This window comes from Pelophylax lessonae, assembly GCF_965119305.1.
Source record: "Pelophylax lessonae genome assembly, chromosome: 12".
NCBI lineage: Eukaryota > Metazoa > Chordata > Amphibia > Anura > Ranidae > Pelophylax > Pelophylax lessonae.
The window spans coordinates 4,954,397-4,977,096 of NC_138779.1; the positions used below are offsets into that span (position 1 = coordinate 4,954,397).

Here is a 22,700-nt window from a genome sequence, read left to right on the forward strand (position 1 = left end):
GTCAACGTAGTCAACGGAGCCCTACGCTCTGACGTAACGCGTATAGGGTGGGCGGAGCTTGCGTGGCCGACGCAGATTCTCTCTCCCAGTGGATAACGCTTTCGCTTTACTAGCAGGCACGGCTGAGTGCCATGAACATGTGAGTTGCCTAATTTTTCTTAATAAAGCCTACCACAGTGTATATACTGAGAGCATTAGATCTGCCTTTATTATTATTTTACTACATGTCCCGGGACCTCCGGAGGTGAGCAGCTGGAGAGTCAACCCTAGGAGTCTTATACCCTCATATAGGCGTATGCTGGCCCGTTTGGGTCCCTACTGAGGTGAGAGGCCAATCTGTCTGGTGGAGGGATTTCACTATGGGTGTATGTTTCCCACAAGATTGGAATTGTTGATTTGATCACTTATGCACCATCTGTTGAAGTTGAACACGATCACAGTGGACTATTTATATGGACTCTTTATTTATATCATCACTACAGTATTATTGAGTGCACTTCTAGCGCATCACGTTTATGTATTTTATGATTTATTGTGAGGAGTGAACACGATTGGTGTATGCTGCTGGATTTATTTATGCACAATTTATGATTTTGCTTGCGTGTACTTTATGTTTTTTAGCACATATTTCATGCACAGTGATTTATTTGTGTTTTAGTGTTTGTACCGCACAGATTTGGATTTGCGCTGATAGTTTTTTTGTTTTTTGTTTTTAGTAATCATTCAGTCACTTGTCTGCAGAGAATGGTTGGTGACACAATGCTCGGTGACACCTGGAATAATTACACCGGTTTATCTTGTAGCTTGTCCTATTCTTCTATCTACACTTCCAATCAGCATCACAATCACACGCCGGGTGACCGAGCGCTGATCCCAGTGATGGGTAGATTCTGCCACTTATACATGAACACCGATAAATTGTAAATGTGTGCGGCCTTACCGATGTTCATGTGTAGCACTGTCCCCATAGGGACTGCCAGGTTTACACTCTACAGGTCCCCCTGAGTTATCAGCACCCTATAGTGACAGAATCAAATCGGCTTGTTCCAATAATCAGTCCAGGGGTATTTAGTTGTTTGTGTTTATTATAAATTAGCTATAGGAGAAGAGAATAGTGGGATACTCCAAATTACCTATGCTCAATGGTTGAGGACTCCTTTCTTCAGGTACAGCCAGGCTGTTGAATCACCCTGCCACTATGGGTCAATTTGATTAAGTCTCTTTTCCTAAGATGACTTGGTGAACTGGCAATTATCTTCAGGACACTCTCACCAGCATCCTCTTTCTTTTCGCTGCTGACACCTATCCCCTGACTATCTTACACGTGGGGTGGCCCCGCTCAGGTCAGGCACCTTGACACGAGTCCCTGTACTCACTGTGGTCCCAGTGTCTCCAGTGTCTCAACTCTCTCCAGCTCTCCTGGACCTCTGAGTTCAGCTTCCCTCATCCGTTCCTCTAAACGACCTCCTGCGACATCTTCCCGGGACTCCCAGGGAATGCTGGAGATTTGACTTTGATTAGACTTTCCTCCACTCCCCAACTCCTGGGGGGAAGATCTATGCACCTCTATATATTTTTTTTGGGGGGGCGGGGGTTTCTTCCATTACCATTATCGACAACTTCTTTTGATGGAATGACCATTGAACTATTCTAGACCCTTGTTGGGTCATTCGCAACGATCCGCATTGCTGCATTATTTATACACATCTGTGCTTCTCCTGATGAAGCCAATTTAACATTTCGTGAAACGCGTTGAGATGTATGCAGCACAGACTGTCTGTCGCTTCTATATGATATTGTGTACAACAGGCTCTATACAATACAAATCATTATCCACATATGATGCTGTATATAGTTTGAATTTGTATATTATTGTTTGTTGACGGTTTTTTCTACTGATGAATTTACTGTGTTGTTATCATTGTTTTTAAATTATGATGTGCAATAAATTTGTATAATTTTAATATTTGGTATCTGTCTCTTTAAAAGTCCTGCGGGCCATCCCTTGTGTTTTTGTGTTCACATTTGGGACTGAGGCACCTAAACATTCCACATATATCAGCGTTTCTTTCTTATAATCAAATGGTTATTGTAATAACTGATCATGTGTGCTGCACCATAGCAACTGCAGATCAAACAAAGGCTAAGATGGCAGCTTCCTTGGCTGTAAAGTATAGGAGGACACCTGTACTTTTAAATAAAGTAGTGTTATCCTTTTTGGCCACCCCTGCCCCAGGTATGTACTTACCTAAACTGAGCGGCTGCAGCCTGGAAGGCTCTTCTGATCTGAAGGCCAAAATATTTCCGTCCTTGGCTGTGCTTGCACAATCGATCCCTATTAAAGCGGAGTTCCACCCTAAAAATAAACTTTGCAGCATCAGTTAGCTTAATATTTTTTTTTTTCACTTATCCCTGTTTTTAACTACTTAAGCCCCGGAAGATTTTACCCGCTTCCTGACCAGGGCCTATTTTGCGATTCGGCACTGCGTGAATTTAATGGACAATTGCGCGGTCGTGCAACGCTGTACCTAAACGAATTGGGCGTCCTTTTTTTCCCACAAACAGAGCTTTCTTTTGGTGGTATTAGATCACCTGTGCGATTTTTTGATCATGCGCTATAAACTATAAAAAAGCGTAAATTTTGCAAAAATAACAATATTTTTCACATTTTTTTATATGAAATTCCCCCCCCCCCCCCAAAAAACGTAAAAATCAAAATTTTTTAACATTTTCATTTTCGGCCAATTTGTTTTATGCTACATATGTTTGGTAAAAAAAATCGCAAAAAGCGTATTTTGATTGGTTTGCGCAAAAGTTATCGTGTTTACTAACAAAGGGAAAGATTTTTGTCATTTTTGTTGTTTTTTTTTAACGCGTAATGGCGGCGATCTGCAAATTTTTTTGTGGTACTGCGACATTGCGGCGGACAGATCGGACCCTTGACTGACATTTTTGGCACTTTTTGGGTTACCAGTGACATTTCTACATTAATCAGTGCTATAAATATGCACTGTTACTGCAAAATGACACTGGCAGTGAAGGGGTTAACTTTTTTTGAGAGGGAGCGGTTATGTGTGTCTCTAGGGGCGTGATTCTAACTGTGATTGGCTGTGGCTTAAGGTGTAGGAACAGTGATCAACGGTCCTACATAGTAGAACCGTATGATCACCATTTCTACACAGGGGAGAATGACAGGCGGCTTGTTTACATTAGCCATCTGCCTTTCTCCCTCTCCACCGACGATCGCGAGTGACCAGCGGACGATCGGGTCCGCCGGTCACACGCGCGGGGGGGGTCCGTGACCTTGCAGGAGCGCGCCTCCGGCGGCGCGCACTCGCTCCTGATACCCTCCCAGGCTAGCGACGTAGACCTACGTCGCTCTGCCTGTGAGGGGCTGACTGCCGCAGTAAATATACTGTGAGCAGTCGGCAAGTGGTTAATGAATATAAACTTCCTCCTTGTGCGGCCGCGGCCCCCGACGTCACTTCCTCCTTTGCATTGCGTCCTGGGAGATGAGCGTCATCAATCGCAGAATGCAATGGGAATGGCCAGCCGCTACTCTGATTGACGATCGCAATCTACAGCCCATGCACGAGATTGCGATCAGCATTCTGGGTAGCCAGGAACCCGGAAGAGGAACACAGCGGGGGACACCACGGCTTCAGATGCCCACACCAGAGATGGCCGCATTATGCAATCAATTTTAAAGGTAAGTATTTATCTTTATTCTATAACTGTAATGTACTGTAATGTGGGGTTAGTGTTAGGGTAATTGGGGATAGCTTAGGATTAGGGGGGTATTTTTAGCTCAAAAATGTGTATGTGGCCAGATCTTCGCTTTAACCTCTTTGGGGCCGTCTCACAAGTGTTTTCTGTATCAGAGAGAACCCTATAGCAGGCAGCAGGAGGTTACCTAAAATAATAACTGCCCTGTATTGGCCAGCTCAACCCAAAACCGATCACAGGATCACAGCTGGCTTCTTATTTGGAAGTTCCAGCAGTGGCCTCTCCACCGGAATTAAGTATTAAGCAGTACAGAAGGTACTCCTTCAGTAAAAATTCAAAATCAGCAGCTATAAATACTGACCTACTGACTTTTAATATTAGGACACTTACCTGTCCAGGGATCCCGCGGGGTCTTCACCCCAACCGATTTTTCCATCGGCTCTCGGGTGCTGCCGCCACCATTGCTTGTAAGGTAAACCGGCAGTGAAGCCATTCCGCTTCAAAGTCGCTGGGCCTTTACAAAGTACAGTGCACTTTGCGCATGTGCAGTAGGGAACCGGCTTTGAAGAGGAATGGCTTTACTGCCAGTTCCCTACTGCGCATGCGCAAAGCACGCTGTGCTTTGTCAAAGGCCTAGCGGCAGGGGAAGGAGGGGGGGGCAAACTTCCAGGTGGAAAACAGCTACCCACTCCCCCCGAAAGGTGACAAATGTGGCACCAGAAGGAGGGGCAGATAAGCGAAGCTTCCACTTTTGGGTGGAACTCCGCTTTAATGGCTGTAATGCATGCAATCATCAAAGACAATTGACAACAAGGTCATTCTGTTTTTTTCCTCTAATTTTTTTAGGGTCACGGAGAACCCCAAGATGTGTTTGTGAAAGTTGCTGGAGGACCCAGTCCACAGATCAAGAAGTTCTTTATTGTTCTTTATACGTAAGTCATTCTAAGTGCTATTGATTAACATTGCGATTTTCTGTAACCGCTGCTTGCTTTTGGGGTTCAGAGGGGAAATAATATGGGGATACATAACTACAGATTGACATGTTTTTGAGGTTGGCATCTGCTGGAGTTACTCACCTTGGGATTGTGGAGAACACAAGGACTCATTTAGCAAGAGGTAATAATCAGTGCATCCCCTCTGTGACATCACAGCTTCATGAAGGAGGTACCATACTTCCCCGCTGGGATATCTTGTGAAGGACATACCATACTTCCCTATTGGGATATCTTACGAAAGAAGTACCATACTTCTTCCCCATTGGAATATCTTATGAAGAAGGTACCATACTTCCCCAATGGGATATCTTATGAAGGAAGTACTATACTTCCCCATTGGGATATCTTATGAGTGAAGAACCATACTTCCCCATTGGGATATCTTATGAGTGAAGAACCATACTTCCCCATTGGGATATCTTATGAAGGAAGTACTATACTTCCCCATTGGGATATCTTATGAGTGAAGAACCATACTTCCCCATTAGGATATCTTATGAAGAAGGTACCATACTTCCCCAATGGAATATCTTATGAAGGAGGTACCATACTTCTCCATTGGGATATCTTATGAAGGAAGTACTATACTTCCCCATTGGGATATCTTATGAAGGAGGTACCATACTTCTCCATTGGGCTATCTTATGAAGGAGGTACCATACTTCCCCATTGGGATATCTTATGAAGGAGGTACCATACTTCCCCATTGGGATATCTTATGAAGGAAGTACTATACTTCCCCATTGGGATATCTTATGAAGGAGGTACCATACTTCTCCATTGGGATATCTTATGAAGGAGGTACCATACTTCCCCATTGGGATATCTTATGAAGGAGGTACCATACTTCCCCATTGGGATATCTTATGAAGGAAGTACTATACTTCCCCATTGAGATGTCTTATGAAGGAAGTACCAAACTTCTCCATTGGGAAAACCTATGAAGGAGGTCCCATACTTTCCCATAGGAATATCCTATGAAGGAAGTACCATACTTCTCAATTGGGATATTTTATGAATTAGGTACCATATTCCCACACTGTGATATCTTATGAAGTAAGTAACATACTTCCCCATTGGGAAATGTTATGAAGAAGGTACCATACTTCACCATTGGGATATTTAATGGGGAAGGTTCCATACTTCCCCATTGCAACATCATTTGAAGGAAGTACCATAATTCCCCATTGGAACATCTTATAATGGAGGCACCATACTTCCTTACTGGGATATCACCCAATAAAACCTACTTAGGTCAATGATATCAGGGTGGGGATTATCACAAATTTGTTTCCTGTGACTTTAAAAGCAGTATTTCTATTCAAGCTCGTGGTGTGCTGGGCAAAAACGAAACACCATCAGTGCAATTACGGTGTGTCATATGGTTCCCTCCTGAAGAAGATGGACCCTTCCCTGACACCCCCCCCCCCCCCGGGGTGCAAGACTCCTGATAGGGGCAAGGCACACTCAGGTCCACCTAGCCAAAAGACCCAGTGGACCCCACTCCTCATGATCAGCTGAAGCTGACCAATGAGCACTATGTGAGGGGCTCTCCTAAACAGATACCCCCCCCCCAAAAGTGGGAGAGGAAGGAACCTAAGAGCCACACATTCCTACTTCAGGGTAGGCCCAAAGACCCACTCCCTACTATCCTGAGTGAAAAAAAAAACAGTATAAGTGCAGCTGAAACACATGTAAAGAGAAAAATAAATAAAATCAAATGCAATTTAAAAAAAGGTGGCAGTGCATGTGCAGTGGCTAGGCCTTGTGGCCTGGTGACATAAATTGCACCGGTCTCGTCCAAAGCGCCCGACCCATGAGACAGGGTTCATAAAGACATGGATGAGCGATTTTGGGGTGGCAGAACTTGACTGGCCTGCACCTTAACCCAATAGAACACCTTTGGGATAAATTAGAGTGGAGACTGCGAGCCAGGCCTTCTCATCCAACAACAGAGCCTGACCTCACAAATGTGCTTCTGGAAGAATGGTCAAACATTCCCATAGACTCCTAAACCTTGTGGACAGCCTTTCAAGAAGAGTTGAAGCTGTTATAGCTGCAAAGGGTGCAATAATGAACCCTACGGACTAAGACTGGGATGCCATTAAAGTTCATGTGAGTGTGAAGGCAGACGTCCCAATACTTTTGACAATATAGTGTATGTGCAACAGCAGCCAGGCACACAGCGACGTAAACTCTTCTGGCTCAATGAATAGTCTAGGGCAGGGGTAATGATTTAAAGTTCAAGGAGGTGCGGTCCCTAAAACTTTCTTTGGGCCGAGGTCTGAATTTCAAGTCTGTGCTATGACTCAGAAAGATTGTAGTCACCGTATGTCTTATCAAAAAATAAGACGTACAATTTCCATAGCATTTCAACAATATTTATTGTCAAGGTTCAGTTGTGACATTAAATGTGGACAGTTGGAACTAGGATAGCTTTACATTTGCTCTTCTCTTTGTATGGAATACAAGCAACTATCCCTATTATTGTTCCGCCTTACATCTTTTGTCCCCATCAGAGTACCCCATTATATAAGGTTCCCCCATCACAGTGCCCCCTTACATAGGGTGTCCCCTTTAGAGTGCCCCCTTACATTAGGTGTCACCGTAAGGGTGCCTCCTTACATCAGGTATCCCCACCACATCAGGTGTGCCCATCAGAGTGCCCTTTTGATTAGGTGTGCCCATCAGAGTGCCCCTTTACATCAGTTGTCTCCATCACAGTGTTCCTTTACATCAGGTGTCCTCATCACAGTGCCCCCTTACATTAGGTGCTCCCATCACATAGAGCTGCACGATTCTGGCCAAAATGAGAATCACGATTTTTTAGCTTGGAATAAAGATCACGATTCTCTCACGATTCTCTGTGTAACAAAAAAAAATTGGGATAACTTTACTGTTACGTTTTTTTTTTTTTATTTATTAAAGTCTATTAATTGCGTTTGAAAGACTGCTGCGCAAATACAGTGTGACATAAAATATTACAACAATCGCCATTTTATTCTGTAGGGTCTCTGCTAAAAAAAATATATAAAATGTTTGGGGGTTCTAAGTACTTTTCTAGCAAAAAAAAATGATTTTTACTTGCAAGCAACAAGTGTCAGAAAAAGGTCCAGTCTTTAAGAGGTTAAACTTCCTTTCTCCCTGGCAGAGGGAAGGAAAAGATACAATGTAATCATTTTTGTTTATAGTTACTGGGAGACTTTGCTGATAGGCGTTTGCCGGGAGGCTTTTTTTTTTTTTTCCACTGCTGTTCTCTCTGCTATGCAGCTATGCAAAGAATCGAGCATATTTCAGGTTTAGATCGTCAGGGGGGGTGAATCGAGATCGCAATTTTCATACGATTAATCGTGCAGCTCTACCATCACAGTGCCCCCATCACAGTGCCCCCTTACATCAGACATTCCCATCAGAGTACCCCCTTACATCAGATATCCCCATCAATGTGTCCCCTAACATAAATTGTGCCCATCAGAGTTCCCCTTAACATAAAATGTGCCCATCAGCGTGCCCTTAATATAATATAAGTGGCATGCTAATAGGCACACAAAAAAATGTGCCCATCGCAGGACTCCTTTACATCAGGTGTCCCCATGACAGTGCTCCTTTACATCAGGTGTCCCCCATCACAGTGCCACCTTACATCAGGCATTTCCATCAGAGTGCCCCCTTACATCAGGTGTCTCCATCACAAAGCTCCTTTATATTAGTTCTCCCCATCACAGTGCCACCTTGCGTTAGGCATTCCGTCAGAGTGCCCCCTTACATCAGTTGTCCCCATCATAGTGCTTCTTTACATCAGGTGTCCCCATCACAGTGCCACCTTACGTCAGGCATTCCGTCAGAGTGCCCCCTTACATCAGTTGTCCCCATCAGTGTGCCCTCTTAACATAAATTGTGCCCATCAGAGTGCCCCTTAACATAAAGTATGCCCATCAGTGTGTCCCACAGCATAAATATGCCCATTAGAGTACCCCTTAAAATAAAATGTGCCCATCAGCGTGTCCCTTAAAATAAAATGTGCCCATCAGCGTGTCCCTTAACATAAAATGTTACCATCTGTGTGACCCTTAGCATAAAATAAGGGGAACGCCGATGGGCACATCTTATGTTAGTGGGCACTCTAATGGGCATATGTTATTTTATGTTCCACTCTAATGAGAACAACAAAATGTGCCCATCAGTGTGCCCCTTAACAAAATATGCCCATCAGTCTGCACTTTATAAAATAAGCAATCCCCTTTAAAATGTGCCCCACATACCTTTGGGGGTGGAAAATGCGAGATATACAACGCAAGGTGAGAGCCGGGAGCCACGAAAGGCAGGGGGCGTGGCGCGCACGCGATGTCACGCCCTAACTCGCGGCCCGGCTGGGAGTGAGAGTCAGGAGCCGCAGTTAGGAGCAGGGGGGCCGGGCGCGCACATGACGTCATGCCCCAACTCGCGACCCGGGTGGGAGAGAGCTGGGAGCCGTAGTAAAAAGCAGGGGGGGTGGGGAACACACACAGGATGTCACTGGTTGCTGGAACACCCGCAGGCCGAGCAAACCAATGACTGCTTATGGTAGCGGCCTGAAGGTCCGGGTGGAAGCAGCGTGTGGTCCATTCTCGGACCGCGGCGGCCGCCATTTAATGACGGCCGGTCTAGGGGTTGCCTTTTTAAATTTTATTGCTGGATAACTTGAATAGGGTACAGAGAGCTTTTGGGTACTCCGAAGTCTGAATTGCAGCAAGAGGACGCCTATGCTTCTGCAGCTACTTCAAAAACAGCTCAGGGAAAGGACAGCACTGGAACACCATATGCAATGTTCCAGGCCATGCAAGCCTCAGTAGTAGTGCACTAGGGGTTAACAGCAGCAACAGTCACCCAAATCCTGTACTTTGGTCTGTACTCACCAGTCCTTGGATAATTGGATGTCTCCTTTATAGCCAGGCAGACTCTTCATTAGTGGACTCCAAGACTGAATCCTAGGTGAAATCCTACTTCTTTAGCTTCACAGTCTCTCAGCAAGTAGGCCCCCCAGCTCAAGCATAGATGGGACCTCGATGAGCTCCTAAAAATGGTGCTGGGCTGCTTGGGAGGGGAGTAGCCCTCTAGGCTGGGTACTTCTGTTGGACAAGACAAGACTGCCTCAGGCTCCAGCCTATTTATACACTGTCCAGCCTCCTACTGGGCACCCTCCCCTAGGGATTGGCTTTAACTACATAACTATTCAGGCTGCCTATTTTACTCTCCCAGCCCACTATATTCTAAAATCATCTAGAGAACAGTGAGAAACAATTAAACCTGCAGCCTGCAGAGCCCTGAGCAGCCCAAAGAAATCGCAAACTGCCCAGCTGATCACAGGAGAGCCACAAGAACTAAACTTACCTGGCCTGACAAGCATGCAATCATAGAGGGCGATATATAGGGAGCATCTAAAAATGGTAGGCTCCAGCCTATTTATGCACTCTCCAGCCACCTACTGGGCACTCTCCCCTAGGGATCGGCTGGAACTACATAAATGTTTAGACTGCCTATTTCACTCTCCCAGCCCACTATATTCTAAAATCATCTAGAGAACAATGAGAAACAATTAAACCTGCAGCCTGCAGAGCCCTGAGCAGCCCAAAGCAATCGCAAACTGCCCAACTGATCGCAGGAGAGCCACAAGAACTAAACTTACCTGGCCTGACAAGCATGCAATCATAGAGGGCGATATATAGGGAGCATCAAAAAATGGTAATTGTACCTAAGCAGTACCCTGAAAAATCTACCTTATGTCTGGAGTTCCTCCTGAGAATAGCAGTGCACTTCCTAGTATGTGAGGGTGCCTGGGTCCTCCTGTACCCACATTGGCTTGGCTGTATACCAGCAGGAAGAGATCTCAGGCACTGCTTCCTCTGACTGCTAGTCTCGGGAGATTTGGTGATGTCACTACTGTGCTGTTCAATGTTCTCCCTTCTGGAGGATGTAGCATATGGAAACAAAGTCCTGCCTCTACCAAGATGGCCGCCTCCATATAGAGAGAGTGCGGAACAAGGCATGGTAAGCCAGTAATGCAGGAGAGATCATCTGCAGGGGGATCACAGCCACTACTGGTGACTACTCCCTTGTTCTCTGTTGGCCTTATTTTTTGGACACAACTTTCAGAGTTCAGTTCCACATTAAATGTAGATGACTAGACTTTCCTTTTCTCAGGATTATAGATTGTTCTACTTTCCGTGTTTTGTGTTATCCTGGTGAACTTTTCTGTTTTTTACGTTAAGTAAAAGTTGATATTTAGAAGTTGGTTCAGGTCACAAAGCTCTTCTGAAAATAATAGTTTGCAGGACACGGCAACATTGAAAATAGGCCAAATGATAAGTTTACCACTTAGAAGTGGAATAACTGGTCATTAAATCGAGTTGGCTTGGCTGTTCCTGCCGCAAAACATACGCCTGACGGGAAAGGTTAGAGAACCTAAATCCAGAACTTCCAGTCAGCCTTTCAGTTCAGAATTGTTGACAAACTAACGTCACTGGTCAATCCGAGGTACCGGTCATCCGAGGTACCTGTCATCTGAGGTACCTGTCATCTAAGGTACCTGTCATCCGAGGTACCTGTCATCCGACGAACCTGTCATCTGAGGTACCTGTCATCTAAGGTACCTGTCATCCGACGTACCTGTCATCTGACGTACCTGTCATCCGACGTACCTGTCATCTGAGGTACCTGTCATCTGAGGTACCTGTCATCCGAGGTACCTGTCATCCGAGGTACCTGTCATCTGAGGTACCTGTCATCCGAGGTACCTGTCATCTAAGGTACCTGTCACCTAAGGTACCGGTCACCTGAGGTATCTGTCACCTGAGGTACCTGTCATCCGAGGTACCTGTCATCCGAGGTACCGGTCATCTGAGGTACCTGTAATCTGAGGTACCTGTCATCTGAGGTACCTGTCATCTGAGGTACCTGTAATCCGAGGTACCTGTAATCCCAGGTACCGGTCATCTGAGGTACCTGTCATCCGAGGTACCTGTCATCCGAGGTACCGGTCATCTGAGGTACCTGTAATCTGAGGTACCTGTCATCTGAGGTACCTGTCATCTGAGGTACCTGTAATCCGAGGTACCTGTAATCCCAGGTACCGGTCATCTGAGGTACCTGTCATCCGAGGTACCGGTCATCTGAGGTACCTGTAATCTGAGGTACCTGTCATCTGAGGTACCTGTCATCTGAGGTACCTGTAATCCGAGGTACCTGTAATCCCAGGTACCGGTCATCTGAGGTACCTGTCATCCGAGGTACCTGTCATCCGAGGTACCGGTCATCTGAGGTACCTGTAATCTGAGGTACCTGTCATCTGAGGTACCTGTAATCCGAGGTACCTGTAATCCCAGGTACCGGTCATCTGAGGTACCTGTCATCCGAGGTACCGGTCATCTGAGGTACCTGTCATCTGAGGTACCTGTAATCCGAGGTACCTGTAATCCCAGGTACCGGTCATCTGAGGTACCTGTCATCCGAGGTACCGGTCATCTGAGGTACCTGTCATCTGAGGTGCCTGTAATCCGAGGTACCTGTAATCCCAGGTACCTGTCATCTGAGGTATCTGTAATCCAAGGTACCTGTCATCTGAGGTACCTGTAATCTGAGGTACCTGTAATCCGGGGTACCGGTCATCTGAGGTACCTGTCATCTGAGGTACCCGTCATCCGAGGTACCTATAATCTGAGGTACCTGCGCTGCATGTACTGACCATTCTTAATGGGAACGTTCAATGGCTTTTTGTCAATCTGATTGATTATCACTTAACCACTTCTGGACCGGAAAGGATTTGCCCCCTTAATGACCAGGCCATTTGGCACTGCATTACTTGGACAATTGCGCGGTCATGCAACGCTTTACCCAAATAAAATGTCCTTTTTTTTCCCCACAAATAGAACTTTCTATTGGTGGTATTTGATCACCTCTGCGATTTTTACTTTTTGCGCTATAAACAAAAAAAGAGCAACAATTCTGAAAAAAATATATATATTTTTTTTTACTTTCTGCTATATAACATTCCCAATAAAAAAAAAATTAAAAATTAAAAATCAAAATGTTTTCATCATTTTAGGCCAATTTGTATTCTGCTACATATTTTTGGTAAAAAAAAAAATCCCAATAAGCGTATTTTGATTGGTTTGCACAAAAGTTATCACGTCTACAAACTAGGGGAAAGATTTATGTAATTTTTATTTATTTATTTTGCTAGTAATGACGGTGATCTGCGATTTTTAGCGGTACTGCGACATTGCGGCGGACAGATCGGACCCCTAACTGACATTTTTGACACTTTTGGGGGGACCAGTGACATTACTGCAGTAATCAGTGCTAAAAATATGCACTGTCACTGTACTAATGACACTGGCAGGGAAGGGGTGATCAAAAGGTAAAATGTGAGCCTAGGGGGTTGTAACGAGACCCTTGCTCGCTCGCTTCCGCTCTCCCGACGCTCCTCTGCTACTAGTGAGTCAGCTTGCAGATCGCAACGTCTGATGGTTCGCTCATCCGAGGCTCCGGGATCCGAACTACAGCTATGTGCCATTCGGAATCACACAACACACTTTTATACAGAATTTGGAACATCACACCCCCACCAACCGCTTTCCTATTGGTCAATTGTAAAGTACCTGTAGTCCTCCTTCAGGTCCTCCTTAACCATGCAAATGAGGACTTGAAAATGAGTCAGCAGGGATTGGTCCGATAGCTTGACCAGAAGGTATAATGAGACAGAAGCCCCCAGGAGGCAATCAATGTACACAATAGCCAGACACAGAACAATGGGAGGTCATTAGCACTTAACAATGAGACAGGGCAATCCACATTCCCTCCCAATACACAAACAAATGGAAAACCTGTCTGACATTGAAAGATATGTAATATACACAGCATTTAGGAATTACAGATTTCATGGCAAATGGGAATACATCTTTATATTCCTGTATGGAGATATTGCTGACAAATATGAAACTATCCAAACCATTACTTATCTGTCTTTAAATTCCAGTGACGGTGAATACTGTCACAGGGGTGTTTACTACCCATGGGGGAGGGGCTTGTGAAATGACCATAGAGACCTGTGTTCCTATATAGAAGGATCACAGGCACTCTGGAAGACCATTCTTCCCACTGACCACCAATGTAAGGGGCATATAATATTTTTTATGTAATTTTTAGCATTTAACTAGGTAAATTATTTCTACAAACTTTACATTTTTTTGTGATTTCAAAGAAGTCCCGATCTTTAGAACGTTAATCTCGTCTCTACTGTGGTTCCCCCAACCCCCGGCGAAGGCTCCTCTCAGTGATCTATAGACCTCGCCGTATATTTCCGTGACCGCTACTTTTTTTTTGAGCTTCCAAATGAATTTATTGCTATTCCCGGCCTGCCTCTGTGTTTTTCTCAGCGCACGGCATATTTATTTTCTTTATTGTCTGCATCCAATTTACATTAAATAAGAATATCTTGGGCGAAGTCTAAGAAAAGTAATGTGCTGTCTCCCCTTTCATTGTATCGCGTTTTTATGGCGCCGCAAATTCAGCCCCAAAACACGTTTATAAAAGAGCCAGTAAAAACGTCAGTGCCAAGTCTCCAGTTTTATGGCAGGCTCGGTGTTTGATAGGAAGATAAACAGCCGGCGTTACATGGTTAATTGTTTCATTTTGTTAGCGCTCAGACATTATATTCCAATCGCTTGAAATATTTCCTGAGGATTTATAGAGTCAAGGTGAGTCTAAGCAAGCAGCATCCTAATAATAAACGGGTTTTCTTCCTGTAGACTTATCCAGTCCCATCTTCAACTTGTTGAATATTAAGAAAGTACCAAATCCTGTAGGATTTGTCTGTCTGGAGCGCCATTCGCTGTAACTGAGAAACTCCTCCCACTGTTTGCCTTTTCTCCTGCATTGTGGTGGGCAGGCAGCTCTAACACAGCAAGCTCTCTTCTGCTTTCATCTGAACATTTTCCAGCAGTGCTATCCAACTGATGATGTAGACCACATGTGTCAAACACAAGACCCAGGCCATTTCATGTGGCCCTTGCACCTCTCCTGCAGCCGCGGCACCCCTCTAGTCTCTGCCCTCACCTTATCTCAGCATTCAGCAGCAGAGAGGAGGACAGAACTCCTCTGCTAGATCCTGAACTGCTCCATGCAGCCGCTGTGAGGCTGGTCTTTAACCAACCCTCCCCCCCCCCCCACTCCCAGTCTCAGCATTTAGCAGCAGAGAGGAGGACAGAACCCCTTTGCCAGATCCTGCACCACTGCTCCATGCAGCCACTGTGAGGCTAGTCTCTGACCACCCCCCTGTCTCAGCATTCAGCAGCAGAGAGGAAGACAGAACTCCTCCGCCAGATCCTGCACTGCTCCATGCAGCCCCTGTGAGGTTCGTCTTTGACCAACCCCCCCCACACTCCCAGTCTCAGCATTCAGCATCAGAGAGGAGGACAGAACCCCTCTGCCAGATCCTGCACTGCTCTATGCATCCACTTTGAGGCTCGTCTCTGACCACCCCCCCTGCTGTCTCAGCATTCAGCAGCAGAGAGGAGGAACTCCTCCGCCAGATCCTGCACTGCTCCATGCAGCCACTATGAGGCTCGTCTCTGATCACCCCACCCCCAGTCTCAGCATTCTGCAGCAGAGAGGAGGACAGAACTCTTCTTATGAAGCCTCAACACCCCCTCCTCTCTGCCTCCCCTAGTCTCAGCAATCTGCAGACTCCAGCCCTCCTCTGGTCCTGGCGCCCTTCACACAGGTATACGCTGTAGTGTGCTATATGTGGAATGTAGCACTGCCCCCGCAGGGATTGCTGGATACTGACTCTGTGGGCTCCCCTGGTTACCAGCACACGGGTTATAATTAGATAAAGTTCCTGAATCCCTCCTTGCTCCTATTGGCTCTTCCCAGAAATGAACCTCCAGTGTCTCCCCTTTCAGTCAGCTTCTCTGGACCTCCGGGTTCAGTTCCTCAGTGCTACTCTTCTGGCCCTCAGGACGACCCCCTGAGACCGCATTGCACCTCTACAGAGGAGGAGGCAGCTGTCCCCCTTCCTCCGGGACTCCTTTCCCCGATGAAAGACCTCTAGCACACGCGCTCCTGGCTTTTATACAGTATCCTGGCTTTTATACAGTATTAAACCTCTCTATACCATTGGAGATACTGGTTTAGAGAGGTTGGATTTATACTTCATTTTATGGATAGTGTAGGACCTACTGACAATGGGGTACTTTGACGCAGTAGTGGGCTTGAGCACGATATGGCCATATGGTGGGACCAAACCCCCATTTTTACTTATTTTGATCAGGTCTTAAGCCTAGTACACACGCAAAAATTTTATAGCCTGCACACCAGATTTTTTTCAGGCCGAAAAGTCGGAGTCGGTTGTTGGAAGCATCATACTAACAAGCCGAAAATCGGCAGATCGGTCGTCTGACGAAAATTCCCGGCCGAATTTCAACTCGTGTGTACGGGGCTTCAGTTGCCTTGTTATATTTGATGGTTATACAATGTACAGTTAACAGCAAACACACACACACACACATCATAGGTTGAACTGGATGGACTGATGTCTTTTTTCAACCTCACAAACTATGTAACATTTCTTTTGCACGTGTGCGCTATCCTCTGTAGTTATACAGCCTTAGAGAACAACATGCTCATCACAAATCTCCAAAAGGACAGCCAGAATTAATGTGTCTGCCTCCAGATGGACTAGGAAGATGTCACACAGTCCTACAGACACTAACGTGTTTCGAGGAAGCCCCCTCTTAATCAGATCAGTTTTTCTTTTTTTTTTGCTTGTTTTGCTAACTCTATGAAGTAAAACATGTGGGGGGGTTGTAATCAAGTAGAGCTGGAACTGAGGCCACTCTTTACATCTCATACGTTTAGAGCTGCTCAGTTTGCGACAGTCATCTGTTGTTAATCACAGTTCTCTCTGGATAAGCATTCAAGCCGGCACCCTTCCTAGCAGGGGAACAGTTAAGTGGCGCTTCACCAAGTTCATATGAGGTCACAGAAAGTTCAAATCCTAACACACTTCTGCCCCTGTGCACAGTTCCCTTTAATATATGATGTATGTATTATGGGTTCTCTCTGTAGGGCCAAGTGCTCATCTACTGAATGCATGTACAGTATCTCACAGAGTAATGAGGGCTCTGTGGTAAGCTGGGGCTCTGTAGGCATTAGAGGACTTCAGCTTATCAAACCCAGACCAGATGTGATTGAAGAACAGTTGTCACTTTATTTTGTGTCATCCCTCGTTTTATACCAGGTAGGTACAGTTTATTGTCATATGCCACTAAAACAAAGTCCCCATCACTAGGCCCTGCTAGCCAGCAAAGGATACTCCTAATAAAACCCATTTATGTCTCTTCACTAAATAGAAGTTTCAGTTGATTTACATTATAATCAATTTATATAGAAGCTTCTAATCACTCAAGCTGCCTCTGCAGTTATGGTCCTACTCTAATGTATGGGAGTAGGGACATTGTGACATTATTATTGATATATGTGATTAATTCATGTTATCTCCTAATATTGGCACAGGGACCGATGGCTGGCAGCTCCAATCCAAATCTGGCAGATCTACGTCCATTCCCTGAAGAGGGTGGACCTCAGCTGTGTAACCGGTCAGCTCACACAAATGTCTCTGGTCCTTCGAGGGACGCAAGCGGTGCGGAAAGTCAGAGCGTACGCGTCTCACCCGCATGAACTGAAGGTCAGTGTTATACTTTACCCCAATTACACATTTCACCAAAAGGGACATCGGGCCCGTCTGCCGAGAGTAACTTCTTCACCTAACTGTCCCTCTTGTTACATTTCCACATATCCTATTCTTCTGTATTGTTCTAAACCAAAGGCCTCCAAACTCACTAAACAAAGGGCCTGTGGCTAATGGAAGTAAAAAATCCCTTATCATTGGTGTCAGTGGAAGGAATAGTGCCCCATCATTGGTGTCAGTGGGTGAAATAATGCTTCATCATTGGTGTCAGTGGGAGGAATAGTGCTCCATCATTGGTGTCAGTGGGAGGAATAGTGTCCCATCATTGGTGTCAGTGGGAGGAATAGTGCCCCTATCATTGGTGTCAGTGGGAGGAATAGTGTCCCATCATTGGTGTCAGTGGGAGGAATAGTACCCCATCATTGGTGTCAGTGGGAGGAATAGTGCCCCATCATTGGTGTCAGTGGGAGGAATAGCGCCCCATCATTGGTGTCAGTGGGAGGAATAGTGTCTCATCATTGGTGTCAGTGGGAGGAATAGTGTCCCATCATTGGTGTCAGTGGGAGGAATAGTGCCCCATCATTGGTATCGGTATGAGGAATTGTGCCTCATCATTGGTGTCAGTGGGAGGGATAGTGCCCCATCATTGGTATCAGTGGGAGGAATAGTGCCCCTATCATTGGTATCTTTGGAAGGAATAGTGTCTCATCATTGATGTCAGTGGGAGGAATAGTGTCCCATCATTGGTGTCAGTGGGAGGAATAGTGTCCCATCATTGGTGTCAGTGGGAGGAATAGTGTCCCATCATTGGTGTCAGTGGGAGGAATAGTGTCCCATCATTGGTGTCAGTGGAAGGAATAGTGCCCCATCATTGGTGTCAGTGGAAGGAATAGTGTCCATTCATTGGTGTCAGTGGAAATAATAGTGCCTCATCACTGGTGTCAGTAGGAAGGAAAGTGTCCCATCATTGGTGTCAGTAGTGAGTCAAGCAGAGTTCAGAGGTCAGTAGTAAGGGATACTCTCCCTAACCTAGGGGTAATAGAGCAGTTAAAGGGAAAGCCCTTTCCCCTCAACTGGTCTATTACCCTTGGTGCGGGAGAGTATGCCTTACTTCTGACCTCTGAACTCCACCTCATTTACTCCGGTTTCCTCGCACACTCCAAAGACAGGCTGGGAGGTTAAATGGCTCCTGTCTAAATTGGCCCTAGAATGTAAGTTAGGGGCCTTAGATTGTAAGCTCCTTGGGGGCAGACACTGACGTGAATGTATAGTATACAGTATATGTAACATACTGGGTAAATTGTCAACACTATATAAATACCTGTAATAAATAAACTCAAAATTTAAATCCAAAATGACCCTTGCAGTGGGGGTCATTATATGTGTTTGTATGTGAGATAAGGACCTTAGATTGTAAGCTCCCGAGGATAGAGACTGATATGAATGTACAAAATGTAAAGCACTGTGTAAACTGTCGGCACTAAATAAATACCTGTACTAATACATATTAAGAATATACAGAAAAGTCATCTCTGCTCACTGCTCTCTCCACCCACCACCTGTCAGTACATACTGATTGGCTCTTAGTGCTGCTTCTCCCACTCCTGCTCTGCTGTGGGTGGCTGGAATGTAACATTTAGTTGTGTTGACTGGTGTATTTTATTATCTCCCCGGAATTCAGTTTTAACCCTTTGTTTGGTGTATAGGTGGATCCCAGTGACGTGTTTGTGCTCCCACCAAACGGCATCCAAGACCTTCACATTGCTGTTCGCCCCAACAAAGCCGGCAGCAGATTCATCTACCTCAACCTAGTAGACGTTGACCAACATCAGCTGGTGGCCTCCTGGTTAGTCTGTGTAATGAGCCGAAATCCCATTATTTCTAAGGTGAGCTGTGGATTTCAATGTTCTGTTAAATTGAATTTAGATATCTGAAGCCACATTTGTGTTGTGTGCCTTTAATTGGTTGTCACTCCCGGTGTGATTTAAAGAAACTGAGCTTTTAACATTTTATTTTCCATTCATATATATATATATATACACTATATTGTCAAAAGTATTGGGACGCCTGCCTTTACACACACATGAACTTTAATGGCATCCCAGTCTTAGTCCGTAGGGTTCAATATTGAGTTGGCCCACCCTTTGCAGCTATAACAGCTTCAACTCTTCTGGGAAGGCTGTCCACAAGGTTTTGGAGTGTGTCTATGGGAATGTTTGACCATTCTTCCAGAAGCATATTTGTGAGGTCAGGCACTGATGTTGGATGAGAAGGCCTGACTCGCAGTCTGCCCTAATTCATCCCAAAGTTCTATCGGGTTGAGGTCAGGACTCTGTGCAGGCCAGTCTAGTTCCTCCACCCCAAACCCACTCATCTATGTTCCTACAAAGTTGGGAGCATGAAATTGTCCAAAATGTCTTGGTATGCTGAAGCCTTAAGAGTTCCCATCACTGGAATTAAGGGGCCAAGCCCAACCCCTGAAAAGCAACCCCACACCATAATCTCCCCTCCACCAAATGATTTGGACCAGTGCACAAAGCAAGGTCCATAAAGACATGGATGAGGGAGTTTGGGGGGCGTCCCAATACTTTTGACAATATAGTGTAACCTCTTTTAGGTTTTCATTGCTATCTCTGGCTCTGTTGGGGAGATTTCTCCTCATTGAGTGACTTAGTGGCTTCCTTGTAAGAATTGTGGAGAGCGGGAGCACCAGGACAGGAGGGCACCCACAGCAAGAAAGTGTAACTGCCATTCCAGCGCTAAAACTCTCGTTGGGGCTCTGTTGGAGAGATTTCTCCTTGTTTAGTGTGTTATTGATGTTCCTCCGACAACATGGTAATAAATATAGTGAAGGGGGTCACTAGGATAGGAGGGCACCCACAGCAATAAAAAAACCTAACTGCCATTACAGTACTAAAATTGTGTGCCGACCCTCTGTGTCACTGCTCAGGAAGTGCGAGAAAATTTCCTAGGGTGTGATTTAGGAAGTATTACCAAAAAAATGGGAGTAGATGACACCATGTTGGCTAAGATTACCGCCTGGAGCCCATGGCAGGGGCCACACTAATCCTCAACAAGCTCCTGCCAGCCCGAGAAAGGGGCCTAGCTCCCTCTGCAGGTCTAGTAGATCATTTGCAATGCTATGGAGGATTGTGGAAAAATTGGAGTAGATGACACCATGTTGGCGATGATGAGCGACTGGAGCCCATGACAGGGAACAACCTCGTCCTCAACAAGCTCCTGCCTGCCTGAGAAAGGGGCCTAGCTCCCTCTGCAGGTCTAGTAGATCATTTGCAATGCTATGGAGGATTGTGGAAAAATTGGAGTAGATGACACCATGTTGGCGATGATGAGCGACTGGAGCCCATGACAGGGAACAACCTCGTCCTCAACAAGCTCCTGCCTGCCTGAGAAAGGCCTAGCTCCCTCTGCAGGTCTAGTAGATAATTTGCAATGCTATGGAGGAAAGTGGAAAAATTGGAGTAGATGACACCATGGTGGCCAAGATGCCTGACTGGAGACCATGACAGGGGACAACCTCGTCCTCAACAGGCTCCTGTCAGCCTGAGGAAGGACTAGATCCCTCTGCAGGTCTAGTAGATAATTTGCAATGCTATGGAGGAAAGCAAAAAATTGGAGTAGATGACACCATGTTGGCCAAGATGACCGACTGGAGCCCATGACAGGGGACAACCTCGTCCTCAACAAGCTCCTGCCAGCCTGAGAAAGGGGCCTAGGTCCCTCTGCAGGTCTAGTAGATAATTTGCAATGCTATGGAGGAAAGTGGAAAATTGGGAGTAGATGATACCATGGTGGCCAAGATGAGCGACTGGAGCCCATGACAGGGGACAAACTAGTCTTCAACAAGCTTCTGCCAGCCTGAGAAAAGGGCCTAGCTCCCTCTGCAGGTCTAGTAGATAGTTTGCAATGCTATGGAGGAAAGCGAAAAATTGGAGTAGATGACACCATGTTGGCCAAGATGACCAACTAGAGCCCATGACAGGGGACAACCTCGTCCTCAACAAGCTCCTGTCAGCCTGAGAAAGAGACCTATCTCCCTCTTCAGACATGCAGACATATTGCAACACCATGGAGGAAAGTGGAAAAATAGCACTGAACCCGTATCTCATTGGAATACCAATGTTGATGTAAATGACCTGGCTCCTGGGCAGGCGGCTTCTACACCCCTGAGGATCTCCGCGGTCTTCTTGGCTTGTAGTGTTATGTACCAAAAATTGAAATTGAAGAGCTGCACCAAGAAGTCCAGATACAACTTTATTCTGATAAAAGTCAAGGGGACAAATACAAAATAAAATAAAAAAAGTAGCCAAAGCATTTTGGGGGTCCAAAAGCACCCCCTTTGGGCTAGAAAAATATAAAAACATCTCCATATCAATCTGATATCAATACACTAGCCCCTCCTTGGGGTCATATTTATAAAGAACAGAAATGGGAGTAGATGACACCATGTTGGCCAAAATGGCAACCTGGAGCCCATGACAGGGGACAACCTAATCCTCAACAATCTCCTGCAAGCTTGACTAAGTGACACAGCGCCCTCTTCAGGCCTGCAGACATATCGCAACACCATGGAGGAAAGTTGAAAATAGCGTTGAATCTGTAGTTGTATCTCACTGGTATTATCTTAAAGTATTGATGTTGATGGAGGTGACCTGGTTCCAGGGCAGGCAGCTTCTACACCCCAGAGCAGGGATCTCCAGCTGTTGTGGAACTACACATCCCATGAGGCATTGTAAAATTCTGACATTCACAGACATGACTGGGGCATGATGGGAATGGTAGTTCCTGAACAACTGGAGGGCCATAGTTTGGTGACCCCTGCCCCAGAGGATCTCCATGGTCTACTTGGCTTGTAATGTAACAAAAATGGAAATTGAAAAGCCACACCATGGCTAAGAGGTCCAGATACAATTTTATTATGATAAAAGTCAAGGGGATAAAAAAGTAGCCAATGCCTTTCATCGGTCTAAGAGCGCCCTTATTCACCAGGGCTAGAAAAATATAAGGACCTTTCCATATCAATCCTAGATCAATAAAATATCCCCTCCTTGGGGTCATATTTTGAAAAACATGGAAGTAGATGACCTCATGTTCACCAACCATGGCAACCTGGAGCCCATGACAGGGGACAACCTAATCCTCAACAAGCTCCTGCCAGCCTGAGGAAACCACACAGTGCCCTCTTCAGGTCAACAAATATATTGCAGCTCCACACCTGCCTACACACAGAC

The 22,700-nt window shown here is 45.6% G+C and overlaps 1 protein-coding gene across 1 annotated transcript in view; it reads left to right on the plus strand.

Moving 5' to 3' along the window:
• LOC309568384 (nephrocystin-4-like) overlaps window positions 1–22,700 on the plus strand; it is a 350,057-nt gene that overhangs the window by 313,835 nt on the left and 13,522 nt on the right. Inside the window, exons 24-26 of the mRNA XM_082274044.1 lie at window positions 4,573–4,658; window positions 17,274–17,445; window positions 19,155–19,334. Coding sequence (XP_082130170.1) covers window positions 4,573–4,658; window positions 17,274–17,445; window positions 19,155–19,334 — 438 coding nt within the window. The remainder of the gene's footprint in view (window positions 1–4,572; window positions 4,659–17,273; window positions 17,446–19,154; window positions 19,335–22,700) is intronic.